Here is a 19,676-nt window from a genome sequence, read left to right as displayed (position 1 = left end):
AGTGTGTCGCCAAGGTAACCGGTTAAAACTCCAAGTGGCGATGAGGTCTTCAAATGTATGGAAAGGGTCTTAAAAAAGGTCTTTAAAGGAATTACATCTGACTTCAGGACTCCTGCATATACCCTGTGTAAATACTGATTTTGCATTGTTTTAATGTTGTGTTTGTGTCTTAAAGGCGAGTGCGTAGTGACAGTTTTCAGTCGGATCAGAAGATGGTCCAGGAGGAGCCGGAGGAGGAGCCGGAGAAGCTTCCAGGTGATTATTCCTGCACATTACGTCATATTACTGTCACACTGGCGCTGCCCTCACTCCTTTGGCTTCATGACCCGACCGTCATCTCTGATTTAAAACAAATGCTAGCAGTATTGAGGCCCCTCAAAACTTTGGCAATTGTTGTTTTTTGCCACCTGTCCCCCTGAAACCTTTCTATTATTATTATTACTACGTGTTGTTTAGCTGATGCTTTTATCCACAGCTACTTACAGACTTACGACTTACTATCGTAGACATGCATTCAGGATTAAAGAGGCCCTATTTTCGGGAACCCAAGGACACTCCTACATGTCGGAGCAGTTTTTCAGTTAGAATCAGTTGTCTATCCACTTTCTATGAACGTTCATATGGAAATAAGCTTCTGGCTGTTTAAGATAAAGCAGAACAGACTAGAGTGCACTTCTAATGCTTAGACAAGGCAGAAATAAAGTCACACATATCAGAGCTATTGTTCATTTTTCTTAACTTAATTTGACTTGCTATCTTTATCTATTTTGACCGGAGAGATTTAGATTTGCCGGTCTTCAGCATATTTTACCGGTCATAGTCCGGTAATTACCGGCTAACGGGAACTCTGACACACGCACACGCACACGCACACACGCAGACGAACACACACACACACGCAGACGAACACACACTCACTCACTCACTCACTCACTCACACACACACACACAGATGAGCGCGCACACACACACACACACACACACACACACACACACAGACAAACACACACACACACAGACAAACACACACACTCACACTCACTCACTCACTCACACTCACAGACACAGACACAGACACACGCACACACACATACACACACAGACAAGCACACACAAACACAGTCACACACAGTCACACACATACACACAGACACTCACTCACTCACTCACTCACAGTCACACACTCACAGTCACACACTCACAGTCACACACTCACAGTCACACACACACAGTCACACACACACAGTCACACACACACACAGATGAGCACACACACACACACACACACACTCACATACACTCACACTGACAGCTACAAGACGTCTTTCTGTTGCGTGCTTACAATGACAATAAAGCGTCTTATATATTTGCTTCTTTGATATCTTCCTCAGTGAGCTTTGAGGATAAGAAAAGGGAGAACTTTGAGCGCGGGAACCTGGAGCTGGAGAAGAGACGCCATGCTCTGCAGGAGCTCCAGAGGAAGGAGCAGGAGAGGCTGGCTGCTCTGGAGAGGGAGGACCAGGACAGGAAGGTGAGATACTGAACATATTCATCTCTCTTTTACACACAGCATGCATCCAACATTTGCATTGGTCACAGCTGATGGATTGTGTGTGAGGCTGTTAAATATTTGCATTCATAATCAGTGGTGTCATTTAAGTAGTACATTAACTCACTTTACTGTCTCTAAGTAAAACATTTAGTTACTGGTACTAGGGCTGCACGATATTGGAAAAAACGGACATTGCGATTTTCTTCCCCTGCGATATGAAAAAATACAGGAATTGAAGAAAAGACAGTGTTTTTTGTCCCAAACCATCCTTTCTTGAACTTTAATGCTATACAATTGGTATTTTTCGAACTATATTTAACCGAATGAAGGATTTTAGTCACGGACGTCTGGATCTTAAAGGAGAGGTGTCATGGCCATTTCCACTGATCATAATTCCATTGTTGAGGTCTACTAGAATAGATTTATATTGTGCATTTTTCCAAACTCACATTGGTTTCTCATACAGCATCTCTGTAAACTACGTGTATTCACTGAATTTCACTCTCTGCCTTTAACGGCTTGTTGTAGCTCCAATAGCTCCAGCCCCCACCCTCCCTGTGAGCACAGTGTGCTCTGATTGGTCGGGACGTTGTGAATCACGCTGAGCTCCGTGGAGGTGTTGTTTCCTTGTTAGCGATACATAGCCAAACACAGCCAAACTCATCCTGAGCACACACAAAGTCACAGCCGAAGTAAAAACAATAAGTGTGGCTTGATATTGAGTAAGAAAAAGGTTGATAAACGCTGTGAGAATGGGTCTGCAGAGAGAATGGGTCTGCAGAGAGAATGGGTCTGCAGAGAGAATTTTGCCGCGATCCCAACTGTCTGTTATCAGCCTGCAGCCAGGGAGGAGAAATCAGCTGAGCTGCCTGCTCCCTGCACACAGATGTGTGTGTGAGGAAGTCCGTGGATTGGTCAATTTGGACCAATCAGCAGGGGCTTAACGTAACGTCTCCACGGATTGGTCCATTTCGTTCCGGGTACGGCATGACATCATGCCGTACCCGGAACGAAATGGAAGAATCAAATGGACAATGACGTATCTCCAACGAGGCGTTTTGGGGAGGTATTTTCTGTGTTAGAGTTTTACTCGCTACAGGGTGTACTTTGAGGGTTTTGACTCTGCACACCGTTTACATGCATAAAAACCTTCATAACACACAAGGGGACGGGTAATAACCGGAAAAGCATGACACCTCTCCTTTAAGTTATCAGAGCAACAAGCTGAGCTAGCTCAGTTAGCAGCGCCGAACTGCCCTGGAGAAACACATGAAACTACTTTATTCAGTGCTTTTACCTTTAAATCACCGGGTCCGTTTGCTTTGGAGATTTGGTTGTGATTGGTGGTTTGCTGTCACTCACTCAAGTACCCCTGACATGAGAGCCGCGCCAGTTTTCCTTTTGTAGCAAGCAGCAAAAGAATTGTAACATGACGTGTTTGAGTTAATTTGCCTACTTAATATCGCAAATCCTAAAAAAATAAAATAAAATAAATTGCGCGTCCTGCGATGTGAATATCGCGCATGCGCATATCGTGATTATCAACACGATATACCAGTGCAGCCCTAACTGGTACGTTTGACATTATGCTACTTTATACTTGTACATTTTGTAGGCAGATGTTGTACTTTTTACTCCACTACATTCATTTAAAAACATTTAGTTACTAGTTACTTTGCAGATTTAGGTAATTGTTACACATTATATTTTAATATAATTACTACTATTACTATATTATAGTTACTCCAGGGAGAATGTCCCTGTAATCGGTAATTGTACGTCGCTTTGGATAAAAGCGTCAGCTAAATGTAATGTAATGTTATAGGTTCAGCTAACCCATAGTGTATAAAGTCCTTTATTTACCCCCAACTTTACCAATTGCAACATAGAAGTGATGAACACATTAATGCAACAATCATCTTTTATAAAATAGTTTAAACATATCTGGTGCTTAAAATGGCTATTTTGCATAACGAATACTTTTACTTTTGGTCGTTAAAGTACTTTTTAGTGCTAATACTTTTACTTAAGTACCATTTTGAATGCAGAACTTTTGCTTGCAGCTGAGTATATATACAAGTGAATAATCTGAGTACTTTCCCACCTCCTCCTATTGTAACAGCCTCACTAACCCACATTGAATCAGTCAGGTATTTATTTGCGTTTACAGCAAGTGTTGAAACTAGGAGGAAATGAAAATGCATCGGAGTGACACGTAAACAAACAAAGAAGCTGTTTGTTTTCTCAGGAGCGCGAGCGCATGGAGCAGGAGAGGAGGCGGCAACACGAACTGGAGAAACAGCTGGATCGACAGAGAGAGATCGAGAGACAAAGAGAGGAGGAGAGACGCAAAGAGATCGAGAGGAGAGAGGTACGGAGGAAGAGGACATGGTTTGAATTGAAGAGTTACGGTTGAGTTGACGTTTGCAGACTTGTGATTAAATCTGCTGCAGACAACTCTCACTGCACTCTGTACATCTCACAGTAAAGAGCCTCATTCACACTCCTACAGCAGATGGGAGTGTGTAATGAAGTGTGTAATGTACGGATCATATTTAATGGGAGGAAATATTCAATCCAAATGACCAATACAAATATCCACTTATGTTACAGAACACATACATCTGTTTTTAGAAATCCTCTATTCATCCTGCAGCAGGGACGTTTACGGCAAAGAAACAGTGCAGCTAAAAGGCAAAGTAAAAAGATTAGAATTACATATTTAAATAAAGGGGCAAGCACGTGTTAGTAAGAAATGAAACAAAAAAGGACACCATGGTAAAGGAATAAGCAGCAGTAGTTAAAAACAGTAAGTAAGTATTGAGTGAGCCAGAGACATTAACACAGTGTGTGTGTGTGTGTGTGTGTGGTGTGTGTGTGTGTGTGTGTGTGTGTGTGTGTGTGTGTGTGTGTGTGTGTGTGTGTGTGTGTGTGTGTGTGTGTGTGTGTGTGTGTGTGTGTGTGTGTGTGTGTGTGTGTGTGTGACTGTGTGTGACTGTGTGTGACTGTGTGTGACTGTGACTGTGCGACTGTGACTGTGTGCGACTGTGTGTGTGTGTGTGTGTGCAGACTGCTAAGCGTGAGATGGAGCGTCAGCGTCAGTTGGAGTGGGAGCGTCAGCGCCGGCAGGAGCTCCTGACTCAGAGGAACCGCGAGCAGGAGAGCATCGTGCTGCTCAAAGCCAGGAAGAAAACTCTGGAGTTCGAACTGGAGGCGCTGGTAATTCAGACAACACACACACACACACACACACACACACACACACACACACACACACACACACACACACACACACACACACACACACACACACACACACACACACACACACACACACACACACACCACACACTGTACAGAGAAAACAGGGCCTGTTAGTTAAAGTGAGTCTCAATTTGGACGACTGTAAACATGCCACACCGCATGGAAATTATGTCAATCAGGAGTATTTAAAAGTGCTTGACAACAAGAAGAGGAAATGATATGAAAAACCAAACATATTATAATACTGCACAATAAAACCAAGCAATATAACAAAGGAAACATTAAGAGTTTTAGTTTCATTGTACATTTAAGAAAGCTGTTGTTCCAATTCTGGGAATATAATTAAGATTGTTGATTGGTATAAGATGCTGTTGCTTAACACTGTTAGTGTTTTTGCCAACCAACCAAGTCTCTTAAAAGAAAAACAAATATTGGAAAACATGGAAAGGTTTCTTCAAAGAGAACCCTAAAGCAATAAACTAATGCCAACAGGAAAAACTGTCAACAAATTCTGTATTATTAAACCAAGTATTAAAACAAAGGACAACTTAAGAACAATACAACATGGAAACGGAAAAAAAGGCATACAAACAATAGCAAATGTTTTAGTTTAAAAACAATGACATGGAGTGACGGTTCGTTAAAGGCAAAGCTCAATAAATAATGTTTGTTTGTTCAAAATGTTCATAAAGCTGACATCTCTTAGAGCAGGGGTGTCAAACTCAAATACACAGTGGGCCAACATTTTAAAATGGGTACTAGTGGAGGGCCGGACTGGTTCAATGTTTATTGCAGAACTTATTGAAATGAACTTATTGCACATATTAAACCTGGAACTAACAAAGCTTGAATTATTGCCTATAAAAACAACATTAAACATTAAATAATCAGTTGCATTCATTTCTTATGGCTCTATCTGCAGCTTTTCCCGAGTCATTTCTTATGATTACATTTTCCCACAGGCCAACAACAGCTTCAACAAAACTATTTCCCTCAAAGAAAAACCCAAACATGCCCTGTTGTCTCAAGAAAGAAAGTGCAGAAGGAAACATCCATTAAACTCAGTGTGCTGCTCTGTGATGCTAGTTCAAGCCAGATACTTGGCATCTCATCTTGGGTGCAAGGTCATCAATGTTTGGGGTCAGGCTCTGAGCTGAGGAGACCATCAGGATGGAGTGAAGGTGTGCGTGCAATATACCGGCGGGCCAGATCTAATAGTAATTAGAAATTATCCTGCGGGCCGAAATTAAATCCACCACGGGCCGCATTTGGCCCCCGGGCCTTGAGTTTGACACATGTGTGTCTTATGGGGCGTTTCCACTACAGCGCGGAGCACGGTTTAAGAGGGCTGTGACACAGCGGCCCGTCTTTGGTTGCGTTTCCACTTGGCCTAGTACCGGCCGGCGGGTCCTAATTCACAGTTTTTCTGGCCTCATAAAATCGTGGGGCCAGAGACAACGAGGCTGAGTCGGGCTGAGTATGCTAAACTAGAGAGAGCATCGCTGGCAAGGGGGCTACAACTACAACAAGATGGACATATTTGACCGTGATTTAATTGTAATACACGTTTCAAAATGATGCCGAAGTAACAACATACTGATACCGGTTAGTAAAAACCATGAATTAATGCTTTGACAAGTCTGCAGACAGACGGCAGGCGAAAAACCTTTTAAAATGCTTGTTTTCTAAATGGAGATTGGCTAAGCTAACGCAGTATATGCTCCGACCGTCCACACTCACAACAACGGCCTATACAGACATAAATAAAGCAGCGACTGTATTCGCCATGACACAGGCAGTCTGTGGTTTGTACTTGTTTAACTTTTGTCTAGTTTCTGAACAGATATGAGGAGCTGTGAGCTCTGAGTGCTAACAGCTAACGGCTGTGTTGTTTTTCTGGAGTTCTCATTGAAGATGACGTCACGGCTCCGCCTACACTGCGTTACTATAGATACTACCCCAGTTCCTAAACTGTAATGGAAATGCGCCATAAAGTGAGCCAGTCCTAACGAGGCCTAGCCATACCGAGCGAGGCCGTGTAGTGGAAATGCGCCATTAGAGCCTTTGGTACTGAAATCCATAGTTCTGCTGCATAGTTAATAAAGGCTAAGCTGACAATATAAAAATACTGTTTACGCTGAAGATTAGCTCTGCTAGCTTGTACAATACAAAAATGACTGGTTGCAATCTAACAAAGTCACAAGAAAGAAAAGAAAATGACAACAACAATGATAAAAGGGAACATAAGCCAAAAGTAATCAACAACAGGAAGAACAGAACAACTGTAAACAAACCGTTAGTGAAAGCTAATATGTCTGCACATCAGCAGAAACATCATATATATAACTTTCTATCTCCCTGTCCTCTCTCCAGAACGATAAGAAGTCCCAGCTGGAGGGCAAACTGAAGGACGTTCGCTTTCGTCTGTCGGCTCAGCGGAGGGAGGTGGAGCAGACCAATCAGACGAGAGAAACACGCATCGCTGAGATCACACTGCTACAACAGCAGCTGCAGGTACACACAGCAGATGTCAACAAAAGGCAAAATGTCCTTTTAATATCTGCTACATCAGCAGAAGATCTACATGCTTAAAAACTGGATGTTCCTCATGTATACAATAGGGTTGTTGAACATCTCACTATTGATCTTCAATCTCAGGATCCATGTATTTGTGATCCTCTCCAGAATGGAAGTAGTCATCACATACAGAGCATCAACTAGTTCCTGAACAGTGTTCTTCACATGCTGATATCCAAGAGAGGGAGTTACACAGTCACAAGATGGAGGAATATCGGTTCTTGTAGGAAATCATACATCCTGTCATGTACAAAAGACTGTTTGTTCTCAAAATGTTGGCTTTTTTGTGAAAATCCCAAAAAATCTGACTTACTCAAATTTCGGATTTTTACGCAAAATTTGGAAGTAGTCATCACATACAGAGCATTTGGTACAACTAGTTCCTGAACAGTGTCCTTCACATGCTGATATCCAAGAGAGGGGGTGTTTCTCAATCGCGAGTACGCTTGCTTGGTAGCACATGTCTGCCGAGCATCTTGCTTCAGAAGCGAGTCAAGAATACTTCCTGGCATTCGGAAAACGAAGTGTGGAACACGCTAGCAAGTGTGCAGGTGTGCGTCATATGAGCCTTACATCTTCCGCCACAGATTTGGGAAATTGGTCCGTGCGCAAAGCATTGTGGGGATTTTAAGACCGCGGAGTCTACTCACGTGCAGACTCGATATTTCTCCAAACGGAGTACGCCGGGCTCGGTAGATTTCCAAGTATGCTGGACATTGGAACAGTACTTCGGCGGCACTCGATGACGTAGTATGCTTGAAATAGTGGCTCTGAAGCAGCTTTACTCGCGATTGAGAAACACCCCGGGAGTTACACAGTCACAAGATGGAGGAATAGAAAGCAGTATTCAATGTTTACTTCAGATTAGCTCCACGTCAGAAATGATCATGCTTGTCATATGTCTATCTCCATAGAGGCTGAATCATCATGTTCATCACATAGCTATCATATGCCTCAAACAGTCCTGATGCTCTTCTAGGTAATCAGACATCCTGTCATGTACTCAGCTACAGTTGGGATACCTTTGTTATCATGTTACTCTCATATTGGAAGAGGGCATTCAGTATTTTCCCAACATTGACATACTTTTATGTAGTTAAAATCTCTTATTTAATGATTATTTCTGTTGTTTTCCTGTAGGACTCCCAGCAGTGGTTGGGGAGGTTAATTCCTGATAAACAGGGTCTCAACGACCAGCTGAAGCAGGTTCAACAGAACAGTTTGCATCGTGAGTACAACACAAACTAACACACACTTAAAGGCCACATATTCATACTCCTCACATAGAAAGCTGTCTCGATTGGCTGTGTTTACTTGCATAATGACTCAAAACGTTGTGCATCGTACGATATGTCTGACCCTTTGATGTCATAAAGAGTGGGAAGTATTTTGAGCCTACTCTCTGAAAGGGTTCAAATTAAGGCTACAACTTGAACATGTATTATAGAATCATCTGCCATTTTATTTTACTTTAATAAATAAATCCTGTGGTCTGTAAATGTTGTGTTTTGTCAGTCGAAAACACAAATATATTATGTTAAACTTAAAAGGGACCTATCATGCAAAATGCACTTGTTGATGTCTTTTATACATAAGTATGTGTCCCCGGTGTGTCAGGGAACTCACGCAGCTTCAGAAAATAAAACCCTCTCTCTTTTCCTCCGTACCCAAATCTCTAAAAACGGGGCTACAACGGAGCTGATCCAGATTTGCGTCCGATATGACGTAATATCTGAAATGTGGACCCACGGCGCTATCAGAAACGTTGCTATCAGAAACAATGCCCGACTGTTTTGGACGTAATATGGTCGGTGTTTACATTAGCATCGCTAACACTCAGAGCTAACCTGTACTGGAGAGCATGTGTGTGAAGAAGCAGGAAATAAAAAGGAACTCACCTTGTGGTATAACCGGCAAGAGAGAAAGCCTTTGAGCTCCATACTGTTTCAGAGATAATCCTTGATAATCCATGATATGGCGTTTCATCACGGCAGCATTTAGTTTAGACAGTAGCTGCCGGGTCCCGCATGAGCTCAGCCCTCTCCTTTTTTATTTGTTATTTATTTGTTATTTTTTAAAGCTTTATACATAAAATCAGCACTTTTGAAACAGGAAGTGAAATAGAGGGATATGAGGCATGGCTAGAATGGGTGATCTGTTTGGTATTTTGAGCAAAACACTTCATAGACATGTTTTTTTATATATGTTTATATATCTGAGACCTATGCTATTGCCTATAAAGCATGATAGGTGACCTTTTATAAAACAGATGAAAAGAAAGAAATGTACACATTTAATGACATATTTCTATTTTTACGATTATTCGTATAGACGCCTGAGATTTTCTAGCTCTGATTTGAATTCATGATTTTAGTTAGAAGAATTTGGATGTTCAAAAACAAGCTTCTGAGTGCTTTTTTCAACAGTTAAAATTGTGTGTGTGTGTGTGTGTGTGTGTGTGTGTGTGTGTGTGTGTGTGTGTGTGTGTGTGTGTGTGTGTGTGTGTGTGTGTGTGTGTGTGTGTGTGTGTGTGTGTGTGTGTGTGTGTGTGTGTGTGTGTGTGTGTGTGTGTGTGTGTGTGTGTGTGTGTGTGTGTGTGTGTGTGTGTGTGTGTGGTGTGTGTGGTGTGTGTGTGTGTGTGTGTGTGTGTGTGTGTGTGTGTGTGTGTGTGTGTCGCAGGTGACAGCCTGTCGTCGCTGCAGAAGGCGGTGGAGCAGAAGGAGAGCAGCAGACAGCAGCTCAGAGATCAGCTGGACGCCGTGGAGAGAGAGACCCGCGCCAAACTGCTGGAGATAGACGCGTTCAACACCCAGCTGAAGGTAAACAGCTCTCTAACACGATAACACGGCACATAGAGGAGAGGTCAGGTCTGTTCTATTTTAATATAAAGATTAAAACTCCTCATGAACCAAGTATTAAACAAACTAACTTGGCCGAGTTCAGCTGGATGCAATGGACTGATTGACAGACAAGTGAAGTGTTCCAATTAATATTAAGAAGAATTTTATTTTTGAAGAGTTACCCGACAATACGTCATAAAGGTACAAGAGAACAATTTCAAAACGTCCCTACTCTTTAGTTTTGGCTCTCTTTACTTTGATCTTACGGGTGAACTCTTGGTATATCCATAGTTTAAGTCCTTTGAACATTATTCCTAAATCATTCATATGGGAAATCTATTTGGGGGATTTGACTTTTTGAAAATTGGATTCTCAAAGTACAGAAAATTCAATTCAACACGTCCTTCAATCTGAAGCACAGCTGCACATTTCTTTGTTTGTTCACATAACAAAAAACCAAAGGATCATATGCTGTGCTGATCATATAGAAAATACTTATCTGTTGTTCAGTTTGATTCATGGCTGTTGTGCTTTCAACTCACTCAAAATGAATATTCAACAAAACAGAACATTTACAAAGAAACTCCATAAACTTGCTAACCCAGTAAATGTTTTGCATCAGAAAATATTTGATATGTGTAGCTTTAAATCCTGTCCTATCCTTCATCATAACCCATCCTCACGCTAGTTTAACACGTTCATAATGTTATCTGATGTGTCTTACTGTTAATATCTGACCACAATATCTGTGTTTGTATTCACACTGAACAAAAAAAAAACACAACTCTTTAGTTTTTGCTCAAATTTCTAACAGGTTGAAATAAATACTTCACTTTTTCAATGAAATATTGTGCACAAACTGGTTGTGTAAAGACTGCTGCACCCAGTAAGAAAGGAAGGATTGTGTGTGCATAGAAAGAGTCTTTTATTTAAAAATAATTGAGTGAAAACAGAAGTGCTTGTTTTTTTGTTCAGTGTATTTTAATGTGGTACTTCTATGTGTCTATGTGTGTGCCTAATAGGCGCGTTCACACCGGAGTACTTTTACCCGTACTTTTCCCGTTTCGTTCCGATAGTTCCTGGGATTTTGCGTTCACACCAAAAAGAGAACTTAGTTCATGAGAACTTTTCCCCCCTTTTCAGTCCCTGCTTGAGAGGTGGTACTTTCCTGGGGAGAGAAAAGTTCCAATTTCTGATTGGCTGGGCGGATTGCAAACCACGCCCCGTAAAACTCGGAAAGGTTTTGTGAAGCCGCCATTGTATTTGCTGGCATTAGCATTATTAGCATTAGCATTAGCCCCGCGCACCAACGGAGAGAGAATAACTTATGGCAACACAAAAAAAAAACATGGGAGTGATGAGGAGGTGTCGGCGTTCTGGCGATTTACTCTGAAGGCTTCAGTAGAAGCTGCTGGGAGTCCCAGCAGCTTCTACTGAAGCCAGTCCCCAACTCCGGGGACTTCCGGCCGGGGACTTCGGGTGGCAGTATACGCCGTGAAGTGGTTTGCGGCCTGCCAGTAAACCCAAAGCAGAAGAAGAAGAAGTGACGTCAGCGGCTTCATTTGCCTAATCCTCCCTCAGGGAATTTATTCCGGTGTGAACGTGATCTGCTCTTTAGTTCCATGGGGGTAGCCTACTAAGTGCTGGGAACTAAGTGCTGGGAACTACGTGCGGCAAAGTACTTGGTGTGAAAGCGGTTTGTTGCTGTGTTTTTGGAGAGAGCTAGCTGTGCACAGGAACTCACTGAGGAAGGTTTTATTCCTTAAAGCGTTGCATCACAGCGGTTTGTTTATGTTTCCTGTACCACATTGTGTCCTGTTCTGTCTCTAGAGTCAGGTCAGAGAGAGGAGTATTAATCCTGTGGTCTGTTACTACAACAAGGAGGAGGAGGAGGAGGAGGAGGATAAAGGAGCAGAGACAAAACAGACCTCAATAAATAGATGGCTTATCTAATAAAGATGGATCCCAGTCTTCTTCCGTATGAAAGTAATTAGAGTAAGCAGCAAAAAGCCTTCAAGCAACACACAAAGTCCTCCCTCACTGGTTACAAGACAGATTACATATTCTTTCTTTAAAGGTGGGGTATGTAAGTTTGGAGAAACCGGCTCGAGATCGCTAGAATTTGAAAATACACAACCGGAGAAAATCTGCCACTTCCTTACAGAGCCCCTCGTCCAACACACACGAACGCGCACATGACCAATGAGGGCACGAGATAAGTTTGTGCCCCGATGGAAGGCTGACAGGCAGGTAGGCCATCCAGTTATTTTAGCCGGGCCGGCTCAGATGATTGGTCGTGCTTTTTACAGTACTACGGCTTCCACAGATGACATTTTTGTATGGATTTGTTGTCAAAGCACTTCAGATATTCATTGCTATCGGGGTGTTAAGAGCATTCCATGGAATATAACAAAAAGTGTATCTCGAGCCGGTTTCTCAAACTTACCTACCCCACCTTTAATACCACAATTTTTGTTAATATGGATATCATTGGACGATGCTGAGCTTGTGTTTCTGTTCTTAATGATGTCATATGATCGTGTCGTCAGGCAGTGTCCAAAAGAGTCTAATTACGTTGTGCCAGTAAGATGCTGGACGTCTGTAAATATGGATCGAAACCAGTTTTTGACCGTTTAATTGAATCGGGAAAATGCAGTGTCATTGCATATGGTCTCCTTTTGAATCATCAAGTCAGTGGTGGATCAGTCGAGATGCGATTTTGATGCTTTAATTTTCTTTACTAGTTTTACCTGCAAGTTTATTTGTTCTCCATAAAGATAATTGTTATTTTATGTAGTCAGAACTACGATTTCCTTGCATAGGAACTTGGTTCATTGGATAAACGTCCACGACAGGTGTGATCTCTGCAAAGCAAGCTATAGTCCACAGAGATGTGAACATTGTATTTACGTTTCTGCCGTCCACCTTCCTCTCCACAAAATCTCTTCTGTCCTCTTTACCCACTGGGACTCTTTCCCAATGCTTTTTCTACTCGCTGTCCTTCTCCTGCTTTGAGTTTCCTTCCTGCTTCTTCTTCACCCTTTATCATATGCTTTGTTTAATCCTCACAATTAAACCCTTTCCTTTCTTTATTTTCTACCCCTTTTTTCATTGGCCTTCTGCCAGTCTCTGTGTGAGTTCTATGCCAACCACTGTTCGAGGATAGAGGCCCTGCGACGCCAGCTTCAGGACGAACAGAGAGGCAGACAGGTAGAGATGCTGCCACCGCTGGACTGGGGTGGTACTGCAGCTGGGATACTCTGTACTGTTAACTAACAATAGAGTGGTGCAGGAATGAGTCCTAAAGAAACCCAAAACAAATCAGCATTTCCAGTTCTCTCGTCTGGAAGTCAATGGTTTTGAAAAGTGTTCAAGTCTGAAATAAGATCTGTGGTTAACACAAGCTGAAGAGATTTGTATTCTACGACATAAAATACGCTCACAAGTGTCTAAACAAGATGTACAATAAACACTTTATTTCTTTACAATATATTTACAACTTGTTAACGTTACCGGCTCCTTTGACACTTTTTTACAGTTTAAAATACTGCTACTTATTTTTACCATTTGTCTTTTCTTATAATTTTTTACTAACGTGTACCTAACTTTTTATTTATCTATAAATATACGTTTTTTCTATTTTATCTGCACTTTACCTTTTCTGCTGTAACGCTGTAAACTTCCCTGCTTTATATGATTTTAATATGTTGTTAATATGTGGAGATTATCCTGCTGAACAAAACGTGTAAATATCATAAACGTGTGTTTGCCACAGATCTTATTTTCTGCAGTAGTCCAACATCGAATGGAAAACCCCATTGGCTTTTTGTCGAGGGAGTGCTTGTGATGATACACAAGTCCATTATCACTGCACCACTCTACATAAAATATCCTAATATCAAGATCAGCTGATTTTGCATTTGAATTCGACTACCTCTTCCTAAAGCACACAACGGCACCAGACTACTTATGGTGCATTTCCACTGCAGGGCCTCGCTCGGCTTAGTAAGGTATGGCTCGGCCTTGTTATGCCAGGCTCACTTTATGCTGCGTTTCCATTACAGTTTAGTAGCTGGGGTAGTAACTATAGTAACGCAGTGTAGGCGGAGCCGTGACGTCATCTTCAATGCGAAACACAAAACCAACATCAGCCGTTAGCTGTTAGCCCTCAGAGCTCACAGCTCCTCATATATGTTCAGAAACTAGACAAAAGTTAAACAAGTACACACCACAGACTGCCTGTGTCATGGTGAATACAGTCGCTGCTTTATTTATGTCTGTATAGGCCGTTGTTGTGAGTGTGGACGGTCGGAGCATATACTGCGTTAGCTTAGCCAATCTCCATTCAGAAAACACGCATTTTAAAAGGTTTTTCCCCTGCCGTCTGTCTGCAGACTTGTCAAAGCAGTAATTCATGGTTTTTACTAACCGGTATCAGTATGTTGTTACTTCGGCATCATTTTGAAACGTGTATTACAATTAAATCACGGTCAAATATGTTCATCTTGTTGTAGTTGTAGCCCCCTTGCCAGCAATTCTCTCTCTAGTTTAGCATACTCAGCCCGGTTGTTGGCCCGGAAAGAACCTGGATTTTGGAGAGCCAGAAAAACTGAAACAATACCCGCTAGCCGGAACTACCCCTAGTGGAAACACAACCAAAAGCGGGCCGGGTTTGGCACGGCACGCTTAAACCGTGCTCCGCGCTGCAGTGGAAATGCGCCATAAGTGTTTTTAGTCAAAGGCTTCTTTAACACCGACAAACCAGACTTTTAAACGGCCATGGTTTTTGCAGACATCTCCTCATGTTGTGCAGTGTGCTGCCCCTCTCCCAGACAGACACATGTTTTCCCAGCCAGTTGAAGCTTGATCGTAAAGCTGTGAATGGTTTGATTACTGAAATGCACTCATGTACTGATTTCAGTGTGCTGTTGTTTTTCCTAATCTCACGAATCGGCAAAAGAAGCACTTAATACACTCGAATCCAGAGGAAATGTATGCAAAATTCAACATGTGTGCAACATTAGTTAATGAATAACTTATACACTAGTTGTATTAGACAGGTGCTTGCATCTTAATTAATAATATATGGAAAAACTTCGTTAGCCTACGTATTTTTGGACGCCTTTATGCTGCAATTTCCCCAATGATGAATAAAGAATTTCCTATTCCAATAAAAACAGGGAGGAAACAAATATTAGTCGCATGACGAAATACCTAAATATTTATTTACCAGATTATTAGTTTCTTTAGAAATGGAGGATATATGCAGTTATAAAGTGACCTAAAAACCTAGCAAACAAATCAATTCAGGATTTCCGATTCTGATAAAAACAGGGAGGAACTGAATATATTTTGCCATCTATTTACCAGATGTTTAAACAACAGACTGTAGTCATTAATGTGGAGGAAATGTGGTTGTGTCCGCAATATATATCTAACCTAACAACCTACTAAACACATCAAAACACTAACTTAACTTCCAACTCTTTTCTAATAGAGCCAGGTCAGTGAAAGATATCTGCTCAGGCTTTTTGCACACGGCACTAAACGTAATGATAACTGGGCTGTTGCCACCTTCAGTCTGTTTTTTATAACAACCTGACAGTAGTAACTGCAGATTACTCATCAGGGTGAGTCACAAGAGCCTCTCCTCGCATGAGTCAGGCCTTTTGTTGGTTTAATCTCTAGTGAGAGAAAACTGTCAGGGATTCAAATATTTTTTCAGGTAACTGGAGAGCAGTTTTAAATCAATTGGGATAATGAAAGCAAATATAAAATGTTCCTAAAGGTATACTGGATCATTTATAGGTCTTAAACTGAAATTCAGAGTAAGATTAGACACATGTTAACACAAAAACCTAACGTCTGTAAGTCTAATATTAGGATTTATACAGTCATATATTAATTTATTTACATTTAACAAACATATATATGACATTATATTAACACAGGTCACTTACAAGAAGAATTGTCTAATATTTTTACTTCAGAAAAACATCAGGAAGTTCAGATTAACTCCAAAACAACTCCTTTAATTCCTTAATGCGTGGATATGTTTTGAAGCATTACCTGTCTGTGAGTGTGTGTCCGTGTCTACAGTACGATTGAGTCTATGTGTGTGTGTGTGTGTGTTCGTTTCAGTGCCAGGAGCAGGGGCAGATACAGGAGTGTGTGTCAGCCGTCAGGGTCTGTCTGGCTCGGCTAGACTACGTTATAAAGGTCTTCACAACTCCCTTCCCCTCCCTTCTTCTTCTCTTTATTTTATTTTCATATCCGCCCATGTCTCTTCATCCTCATCTCTTTCTCAAATCTTATTTTCTTTGACACTTTTTTCTAATCCCTTCATCTCTAATATTCTACCTTCTCTGTCCCCCTTCTTTTTAGCGCCCCTTATTTCCACTAATTAGCCAGTTAGCTAACAATGCTCCAATAGTTGACGCTGTGCGAAGTTGTAATGCTAAACTAGCGGTCTTGTACGGTGGCCCTGAGGGTCAAACGATGTCAAAACACATGTTTGAAAGCACAAAAAGTATTACTATTTGTGTTTTGACCCTCAGGGCCACCATAGTCTTGCTAGATTAGTAGGTGTACTAGATTAGGTGACTTTATGCTACTACTACACTGTGAGGTAATGCTACTTCCTGTGTGCTACCAGACGATGTTTCAGCCAGACAAGCTAGTAAACATTTGAGAGGCTAACATGCTGATGAACTAGAAACTGTGTGTGTGTGTGTGTGTGTGTGTGTGTGTGTGTGTGTGTGTGTGTGTGTGTGTGTGTGTGTGGTGTGTGTGTGTGTGTGTGTGTGTGTGTGTGTGTGTGTGTGTGTGTGTGTGTGGTGTGTGTGTGTGTGTGTGTGTGTGTGTGTGGTGTGTGTGTGTGTGTGTGTGTGTGTGTGTGTGTGTGTGTGTGTGTGTGTGTGTGTGTGTGTGTGTGTGTGTGTGTGTGTGTGGTGTGTGTGTGTGTGTGTGGAGGCAAAGTCCCTTTCTTTCTGATGTCACATATGGGACTTTTTTAGGGGGAATGCATAGTTTTCTCCTTAAAATGTATTTAAAAAGTCCTTTGGCAGGTCAAGAAAGTCGCACTTTATCGTGGTACCATTTAGTTGTGTGTGAAAAAACGTAAACATAAATGTGTACTTATATTGTATTCTCTTTTATTAACGTGTACTTTCCCACTATAATTGAATATGTTAGTTAGTTACTTTTTATGGCACAGTAGTGAAGTCAATTGACCCACAAATAAAGGATTTATGACTTCAAAGAAATACCCGTTTAATCATCAAAGGTTCATGGCACGATTTAAAACAGGATCCAAAGATAATAGTTATTCGTTATCTCCCGCACTTATTTATTCCAAAATAATATCCCCATGTGTCTCAACATTAGGGGAGGGTCTTTGTCTCTCATGTTGTCTCATGTCCTCCACTTCCTGTCTCTCCAGAGTTGTAGTTTTATATCCTCCGTCCGACCAAAACGTTGGTTGTTTTGGCTGAAACACAAAACAGCTGCCTTGTCGCTATAGTAACAGAGTGTGTTCTAATGGCACAGCTGGTTGTCATGACTCCACAGAACTGCATCTCCCCCCTGTTTTGTCCCGCCCTCTTTGTGCAAGCTCCGCCCCCCCTCCAACATCCAACATTGTTGTTGTTTCCACTATCTTCCTGTGCAATTTATTTTCTATTTTGTTGTCTCTTGAACTTAATGGGTAGTTTCCTTGTCACCCTTTTAGCCACACAGCCAGGATTCCTAGTTCGACAGCAAGAGCAATGAGGTGCTCTTTAGTGTTTTCTTAAAGTGACGCAGTTAATAGGATGTTCTTTTATTTTAATCTTAATTAGTGATGTCCTTGTTAGCCTTTGCTACACCGCAGAAAATTGACCAAAAACAAAACCATTAAAGTATATTTTTACTCATATCTTCAATCGCTAATGGCACAAATTCAATATTTGTTTTTCATATGTTAATCGATTGATTTAGGATTTAAACTACAGTATTTAAAGAGGACCTATCATGCAAAATGCACTTTTGTACGTCTTTTATACATGAATATGTGTCCCCGGTGTTCCAGGGAACTCACCAAGTGTCAGAAAACACAACCCTCTCTATTTTCCCTTCCTCATACCCAAATCTCTAAAAAAGGGGCTGCAACGGATCTGATAAAAACTGATCCAGATTTGAACACTGTCCTGACGTCAGGACGGTGGCGCTACGGCTATTGGGGCCAACTCCACCAATCAGGAGGAGACAGCCACGGCCATTGCCATTCGAAAGCGCTGGAGACGCTGTAGTACATATGCCAGGCCTGTAGGTGGTGCTGTTCTCACAGAATCAACCCTTGCTAAAACAGTGCTAGAAATGGTCAAATTGAGCGAAATGAGGCATGGCTAAAATGCATGATCTGTTTGGTATTTTGAAAAAAAAAAAGTATAAATACGCCTTATATAGGTATGGTCCTACACTATATTATTCAAATATAGCATGATAGGTTCACTTTAAGCAAAATACTGAATTGTTTTTATTAAAGCATGTCCTTTTTTCTTTAAGAGCTTGATCACATATCACAATATACCCCAAAATGACTCACTACATGTCTTAATATAAAGTTTCCTGTCTCCTTCTGTTGACCTTCTGATTTGCAGGATCTCAAGCAGCAGCGAGGATTTCTAGCTCAAAAGGAATAAGCTGCTCGTTTAGATTTGTTAAAATTCAATTAATTTCCATGGTTACCAGGGAGATTTCATGACCTCAGTGACACAGTTAAAGGGGCGGGGCTTGCCTTGATCACCTGACTAACCCATACCGCTGCTGCTGCTGCTGCTGTTGTTGTTGTTTGTGGTCGATGGTAACCCGTAGCAATCAGCCCTTTTGATCTCCCACCTCCTCCTCACCGCTGTTCCTTTCCTGTTTCCCATGATGCTTTGCAGGAGCTGCGGGAGATCCACAGTCGGCAGCAGAGGCAGAAACAGAGGGATCTGGACGGAGACACACACTCACTGACACACACACACTCTCACCTACACACACCCATCGAGAGGAAGTCTGCCGATCTGCAGGATGGCAGGTAATGGAGTTCACAATGAGAGGCTTTTAATGGGTACAAGCTAGGCATGGGATGATATCAACAGTTACTTTATCACTTTATTTTATTCTATTTGTCTTTATTTGTACCTTGTGTGAAGCCTGTTTTTAACGCTGACCCTGTTGCTGCTATAAACACCTGAATTTCCCCATGTGGATACATCAAGTTCCATCTTCTCTTTTCTTTATATACAGTTTTTTATTATACTACATTATTATCCCAATAATCATCAATATATGCCTACAACTTTTTAAATGGCATTACAAAACACTTGAATCACTTTTACTTACTACTAAAATAGGATACGTATTAATCCTAAAGCATCCCTACATAGTTGTTAAGCCCTGAGCCTGTTTTTCAGGCC

General features: G+C 41.5%; 1 protein-coding gene across 1 annotated transcript in view; it reads left to right on the top strand.

Annotated features, from left to right (window-relative positions):
* Window positions 1–19,676, top strand: part of itsn1 (intersectin 1 (SH3 domain protein)) — an 88,307-nt gene that overhangs the window by 30,349 nt on the left and 38,282 nt on the right. Inside the window, 8 exon segments of the mRNA XM_034135860.1 lie at window positions 176–255; window positions 1,392–1,531; window positions 3,801–3,923; window positions 4,622–4,771; window positions 7,190–7,330; window positions 8,534–8,621; window positions 10,073–10,212; window positions 19,158–19,294. Of these exon segments, the coding sequence (XP_033991751.1) occupies window positions 176–255; window positions 1,392–1,531; window positions 3,801–3,923; window positions 4,622–4,771; window positions 7,190–7,330; window positions 8,534–8,621; window positions 10,073–10,212; window positions 19,158–19,294 (999 nt within the window).

Source organism: Trematomus bernacchii, unplaced genomic scaffold (genome assembly GCF_902827165.1).
Source record: "Trematomus bernacchii unplaced genomic scaffold, fTreBer1.1, whole genome shotgun sequence".
In the NCBI taxonomy this organism is placed as follows: domain Eukaryota; kingdom Metazoa; phylum Chordata; class Actinopteri; order Perciformes; family Nototheniidae; genus Trematomus; species Trematomus bernacchii.
This window is presented reverse-complemented; position numbering and strand designations above follow the sequence as displayed.